The sequence below is a fragment of the Clupea harengus genome, chromosome 21 (assembly GCF_900700415.2).
Source record: "Clupea harengus chromosome 21, Ch_v2.0.2, whole genome shotgun sequence".
In the NCBI taxonomy this organism is placed as follows: domain Eukaryota; kingdom Metazoa; phylum Chordata; class Actinopteri; order Clupeiformes; family Clupeidae; genus Clupea; species Clupea harengus.
Genome location: NC_045172.1, coordinates 4,897,352 through 4,904,851, shown reverse-complemented (window position 1 = coordinate 4,904,851; position 7,500 = coordinate 4,897,352). Strand labels below are relative to the sequence as shown.

General features: G+C 44.8%; 1 protein-coding gene across 1 annotated transcript in view; it reads left to right on the top strand.

Moving 5' to 3' along the window:
* tns1a (tensin 1a) overlaps positions 1–7,500 on the top strand; it is a 112,426-nt gene that overhangs the window by 71,687 nt on the left and 33,239 nt on the right. The window contains exons 11-18 of the mRNA XM_031558174.2: positions 149–213; positions 947–1,030; positions 3,905–4,017; positions 4,392–4,452; positions 5,162–5,237; positions 5,574–5,703; positions 5,841–5,906; positions 6,050–6,166. Of these exons, the coding sequence (XP_031414034.1) occupies positions 149–213; positions 947–1,030; positions 3,905–4,017; positions 4,392–4,452; positions 5,162–5,237; positions 5,574–5,703; positions 5,841–5,906; positions 6,050–6,166 (712 nt within the window). The remainder of the gene's footprint in view (positions 1–148; positions 214–946; positions 1,031–3,904; positions 4,018–4,391; positions 4,453–5,161; positions 5,238–5,573; positions 5,704–5,840; positions 5,907–6,049; positions 6,167–7,500) is intronic.

Genomic DNA, 7,500 nt, shown 5'->3' with positions numbered 1-7,500 from the left:
CTATATGACCTGTACACAAGGACCACCAGAAGGTTTGGGAAATGGGGCATTTTAATTCCTGTTTATTTCTGGGGGCTATGAATAGCCTCCGTCTATTACCTCTCTCTCCAAACCTCAGTCTCTCTGTCCCTCCTTCTCCCCTCCGCAGGGCAATCGTGGTCGGACGGGAGTGGTGATCGCGGCCTACATGCACTACAGCAACATATCTGCCAGGTGAGAGAAGGAGAGAGGAGTAGAGAGGAGCAGCTGTTTGTGCCATAATTCCATCTTAGCCCGCTGTGCTGCTCACAGTCCCCACAGCGTGAGTGTCAGCGTATGATGAATGGCCAGGCTTTGGGGGTGAGCCCGTTTCACAGTGATGGTAAAAGCCCTCATATCAGTGGAGAGACAAATTCAGGTTAACTTTGTATTACTGGCCCCTCTGTCCCAGCACGCACACGCACACGCACCCACGCACGCGCACACACACACACGCACACACGCACACCGATACATACACACACATTCACACACACACACACACACACACGCACACACACACACACACACTCACACACACACACGCACACACACACAGATACATGCACACACACACACACACACACACACACACACACACACACACACACACACACACACACACACACACACACACACACACACACACACACACACAGATACATGCACACACACTTACACACCCAGGCAATGACACACACACTCTGACAAACATATACACACTCACACATATGTATCCCTACAGAAACACACACACACACACACACACACACACACACACACACACACACACACACACACACACACACACACACATCCACTAGTATAAACTGAATGACCTACTGTCTCTTCCCATTGAGCTAAGTGAATGGGCTGTAATGGAGGCCGCTCCCCCTGGACCCATTCTGACGTCTCTTTGCCTTCGCAGTGCTGACCAGGCCCTGGACAGGTTCGCCATGAAGCGCTTTTATGAAGACAAAGCCCTGCCAGTAGGCCAGCCATCCCAGAGGAGGTGAGTAGGAGTGGAGGCCACAGATACCGCTGCTACTGCTATGATGCTTTACTTGGCTACTGAGCTAAGCTTAAGTCAGCTTGGGGGAAACCAGTTTGCCATGTTTTGGGGTTTTTGCTTCTCAATTGGTTGGTCATTGGCTGGATTACATCTTGGCAGGATGGAAGGGGGAGATTTTTGGCAACCTGATCAAAGAACACCTGACCCCAGCTCCTAACCACGCCCCCCCCCCCCCACCTCAACGAACAGTGAACAAACTTATGGATTTGAGGCCCTAGTTTTTGAGCTATTTCTGAAGGTTCCTCCTAATGTTTCTGCAGTAATACACATAATATAGTTGTGTGCCTTTTTAAATCATTCCTTTTCCTTCTTCTCAAATTCAGACAACTCAGACAAAGATTAGAGAAGACAGTTTTGGTTTCGTGAACCAGGAGAGTCAGCTTCAACTGAGGGATTAGCGTAACGTTAAGGGCAGCATGGCTGACACCGTACGCCATTCTGAGCCGATTTGTTGCACTGCGGAGACGGAGAGGTTTGAGGTTATTATTACTGGACTAATTTTTGGGAGATTTTCACAGTAGAATCTCTCCTCAGAAACTGGGCTTAATCTCCGTCTGGGAACTCGGCAGGCAGCAGAAGAACAGAGGAGGCCACCGTTATGTCTGCGGAATGCAGACAATCCCTCAGCCTCATCCCGTCCCTAGTCTTTTTTTCAAGAGGCTTTGAAATAATAAGATGCTGATAATTACCCTGGTTTGCAGAACGACCGTAAGCCGACAGAGTAACCAGACTGTTAGACGGAATCTACCCTCGGAATGTTTTTTGAAATCTTTGAGGACTGTTCCAAAATGTTTGGGATGTGGCAGCGTAATCACTACGTGCTTCTTTTGCCAATGGCTATGAGGTCCTGAGAAGTTAATTTATTCACTTGAAGTTTAAGTTATCAAAATATGAACTGTTCAAAATCAAAATCAAAATGTCCAGTAATTGTTAAGTGAGCCACAAAGTCAGGTCAAAAGGGAAGCCACTTTAAAAAAAAATCTGACAAACATGCTATCTTATTATATGGAGAAGATGCTTCATCCACTTCATCCAACACACACGCTCTGAGACATGGACACATTTTCATATAATGCTGTAGGACAACTTTCAGATGATAGGACAATTTTTTATGACAGGCAATCTCTTGGATTGGTTAACCGCATTTCTAAAAGAAGACAAAACACCCACGCAGATTACGGGGAATGGAAACTGATCCTAGAACAGCATCTCAGCCGTGTTTGTGCCTGTGCCTGTGCCTAGGCCTGCTCCTGTCCTCTGACACCACGGCCTTGACCCCGGGGTGAGGTGTAGGTCGCTGCTATTCGCACGGTCACCATGTGACCAAATCTCTATTGGGCTCCCTTTCTCTCTCATGCCAGCAGCTTAGTGGCCTCGTCTGAGCCTCAAGGCAAAGTCGTGCTCTTCTCGAACCCTTCATTAAAAGACTGACATAACCACAGCATATGTATATATATATATATATATATATATATATATACATGTCATAACCTGTCATGGCACATGCCGTATCCAACAGTTAATGTTCATTGATTTACCAGTGTCACCAAGTCACTATTAGTCTCAGATATTTTAACAGCATATGTAACATGTCAATAAGCTCTCATAAGATTAAATATCATGAGCACTGTTACAGCAATGTACAATGTATTGGCATATTATTGGACATATTATGTAATCAAAACATATGCCATGATTCATGGTCCATGGCCCCTGGACAACCATTTTTTTCTCCGTTCCTATAGAAAACCTATAGCTTTGCAATTGGATTTACAAGTTTTATCAATATAAATAATGTGAATTATGTCTCTGCTTTTTGGGCTAAGTCATTATTACTGATGTTTTAATGTATGCAGTACGTACACACACACACACACACACAAACACACACACACACACACTATACAACTCAATATGTTTGATTTGTACGGCTGTGAAACCCAGCCTGCTGTGGTCTCCGGCCCCATCTTAGTAAGTGTTAGTGTGTGGTTTGATAAACAGGCCAACCTCATAACCTACCCCTACCATCTGCGATTAGAGCAATCAGGCAGATGCTATAAACGCCCCCTGACTGCGGACGGCCCAATGACATTTCCAGAGCAGGAAGTCACCCCCCCCCCCCCCCCCCCCCGCTACCACCACCAACCCTCCCCCCACCCCCACTTATTAAATCTGACATTTGATTTTTTGGGGGGAAAGGGGGGGGGGGGGGGGGGTGTAGCTGGAGAGGAGAGTGGAAAAGTGGCCTCGCTGTGGAGGTTGTCCTCCATCCGTGTGAGAAGAGGCAGGACCCAGTGTGGTTTGGCCCCCAGTGAGCAGTGCGATTTTGGGTCCTGCGATTTGGCTCTTGCACCTCTGCTTGGGAACATGGAGTGTGTTGGAGAGAAGATGTTTTATTACATGTGCCATAGCAACAAGTCAGAATGAGTTCACTTTAAGACTGTCTGTTAACTGAAGGGAAAAAAGTCTGTTAACTGAAGGGAAAAAAACCTTCTTCAAAAGGATATGTAAGCATTGGGAATGGAACTATCTAACTAACGTTATTGGAAACGCTATATTTTATTAGGGTGCCCTTCAAGTGACATTCATTAGTGGTTCAGTTCACATAAAGGAACCATTAATTTCACTATTAATAAAACATATATAATGTTTAAAGCTGGAGTTTATGGTTTAACATACTTATAATGTTAAGAGCTGTGAAAGCTTTAATGGTCTTAGATTAGATCAGTGGAAACTGAATGTACCCACATTTTTTTCCTCACCCTCTCTCTCTCTCTCTCTCTCTTTCTGTCTTTATCTGTTTGTTTTTGTCAGATATGTGCAGTATTTCAGTGGTCTTCTGTCCGGTCACATCAAAATCAACAATAAGCCACTGTTTCTGCACCACGTCATCATGCACGGCATCCCAAACTTTGAGGCCAAAGGAGGTACAGTTCTGTTCACGCCAGTGCATGTGTTTTGGCCTGCCCATCTCACGTTGTGTGTAACATGAAACAATAAAGAAATAATTGGTATAATGCTTTAGCAGTTAGATAATAAAGAGCTGTGCCTAGTCTCGTGTTAATACCCTAGACTCGTGTTAAGACCCCTTACAATTCTGTGGTTGATATCTTGGGTTGGATAGTAGGCCTTAAAGCGCTTATCTGAATTGTCACAAGCTAAGTTAATTGATTCTTAAGTTTGTGGGCATTTGCAACACATTGCACAATTAATGAATGCATCTAGACTTTTAATGAATGATCCCTGTACTATGTGCCGACTCTTAACAACTCACACTCTCTCCCTTTCTCCTCTGTCTCAGGCTGCAGACCATTCCTAAAGATTTATCAGGGAATGCAGCCAATTTATACGTCTGGGATATAGTAAGTGATAGTATTAAGGTTGGTCGATGTGTGTGTGTATTACTGTGGTGGGATCCTGTGTGCGTACGTGTGTTTACCTGTGTGTGTGTGTTTCAAGAGTAAACAAGTGTGACTCGAAACATTTGTGTGTGGGTCAACCCTCATTAAGAGATTAGCCGCTGATAATCCACGCTTGTGTGTGTGTGTGTGTGTGTGTGTTAAGAGAGAGAGAGAGGGAGAGAGAGAAAGAGAAAGAGTCTGGCACGGACAGAACAGGATTCCGTGAGCCCTGGTATACTTTACACCCACACACCAGAATAAAGCAACACGGAAGCAATGGATTACACCTCCCTTCTCTCCACCCTCCCCCTCTATCTTTCCATCAGCGCGAGTCGCGTGACTCTCCACCTCTGCTTTTAAGAGTAATCACTGACAAAAAAACATTTAAAAAAGAAATCTCAGTCAGAGATTCAGGTATATTTGGGAATGCTGAAGACACATTTTAGATAAGAGCTCAGCGTTAAGACTTGCTCCTTAATATAAAAGTAGTATATACTTGTATATATGAAAGAATATAATGTGTTTACCAACAAATTCTGGATACTCGTACACACTCCATTGGCACAGTGCCCAGTACACCATGATGTAGCATACTGTAAGGCTGAGGTAACCAGCATGATCTGTGATTAGTGATTATCTCACTAACTTGTGCTGTCCTGTTCTATTACAGCAATGTTCAAGGTGATAGCTCCACAAGTATCTGCATCACCATAGAGCCGGGCCTTCTCTTGAAGGGAGACATACTGGTGAGAAGACTGACCTGAATATGCTATTAATATTTCCAGAAACTGCTTTGAAGTAAACGATAATAACGTTTGATCATGTCAACTGATACTACTTGACGTGTTTGATGAAGATGAAGATTAAATATATGTGCTTTTCTCTTCGTCTGTCTCTTAGTTCAGCTGTATCTGCGCTGTAATTATTTGACATGTGATTTCATATAACACACGTTTTGTAATCTCCCTCTTGCTCTCTCCTCACCTATATCCACATCCCTCTCTCTCTTCTCTTCTCTCCTCCCTTCATCTCCCTCTCCCTCCTCCTTTCCGGTCTCTCCTCCCTCTCTGTCCGTCTCCCAGCTGAAGTGCTACCACAAGCGCTTCCGAAACCCAAGCAGAGACGTGATCTTCAGGGTGCAGTTCCACACGTGCGCCGTTCACGACCTCGCCGTGGTCTTCACCAAGAATGAGCTGGACGAGACATTCAAAGGTCCTCCTCTTAGAACTTACTTCAGAAAAACATCTCTATTCATAAACATAAACATAAACATAAACATAAACATTAAGCGTCATTGGGTTGATTACTGTTTATTTTCTAAAGGAAAATGTTTGTGGTTCCTCCATCAGATGACAGGTTTCCGGAGTACGGGAAGGTGGAGTTTATCTTCTCCTTTGGGCCTGAAAAGATAAGAGGTAAGCTTCTTGTTGGCTGTAATCTCCATCCACCAATCTCCGTGAGAGGGGATTATTCAGCGAACAGATCATCTGGGACTTGCTGTGAGAACCATGCTCTCATGGGTACCGTTTCCCATCAGTGTTTCTGTTTCGCCCCCTAGGACTCGATCATCTGGAGAATGGTCCCAGTGTCTCAGTAGACTACAGCACCCTGGACCCCCTCATTCGCTGGGACTCCTATGAGAACTTCAACAAGCGCTGCGAGGATACAACAGACGGTAAGCGACTCTGCCCATACTTTGGATCGACCATGGCTCAGGGATACAACATTTAATGGGATTGGAGCACTTTTGTATTGGCTTTGGTGTGTGCTTGTGTAAGTGTGTGTGAGTGTGTGTGTGAGTGTGAGTGTGAGTGTGAGTGTGAGTGTGAGTGTGTGTGTGTGTGTGTGTGAGTGTGTGTGAGTGTGTGTGTGTGAGTGTGATCATAGGCGCTTTAGCGCTTCAGTATTTCAGGATATCTTTCATCAGTTTTGGCTTGACGTAAATCTTGGTGTGAAATGAATGTGTTGTTCACTAGAGCTATAGACCTCGGGTTTTAATGAACTACCCAAATTGTATGCACACAATTACGTGGACTTAAATGCATGCTTTTACACTCACAAACATAAACTATGAACACCCAGGCAATAAAGATTAGCACTGCATCAGAGAGTCCTGGTGCCTGCAGACCACTGGAATGCGCAACCCAGAAACTCTGTGCTGATGCATTCTTAGGCATTCCTCAGTTCTCTGTCTAGCTGTGAAACTGACAGGACAGACAGTTTGACACAAGACAGATAGTTTGAGGTTGTTTGTCTTGTGTCAAATCTCTCGTTTTGTGAGACTTTATAAAAGCCCTGGCCCCCCTCATGTTCCGTGTTGATGTCTCGTGTTTGTTTATGTCTCCTCTTGGACTTACTCGAGACGCGCGTGACCGTCCTCCTCTTTCCTGTGTTCCTGGCTGCTGGAGTTAAGCCGGACAGCTCCGCCTGGCAACGCCATCCCATAGTAATTTATGATCCCTCGGCACCCCCGGCCAGGAGACCTCAGGAACGGCCCGTGCAGTCAGAGCCGAAGTGATACGCTGACGGATGGGCCCTGTCTCCGTGCTGCCGCGCCGTTAATAAAGTCCTCACGGCTAACAGCTAGCCCCCCCAACAGCTAGCTGTCCCCTTAAGATATGAAGACTACCTGAAGGGAAGGGTTACTATAGCTCAACTGGTAGAGCTAGATGCTAGACACCACAGTCATGGGATTGATAACCATGGAGCAAATATAGTGATGAAAAATGATTCTGTACTAAAATGTAAGTCGCTTTGGATGAAGATTCATGTCTGCTAAATTAATAATTATAAGTATAAGGGGACTGTCTGTCTATTGATCTTTGATGAGGTGTGTCCCTTGTCGATCAACTTTCTATAAGCAGTTGATGACACAGTAAGAAGAACGTGTTGTGTTTTTGAACACATGAAAGTTTTGCCTGTTTTGTTGTTGTTTTGTTTTGCTTCTCTTCCTGTTAAGTGGCTGGTTTGAATGCAATACATCACTTCCTCATCCATGTCGCTTGATCT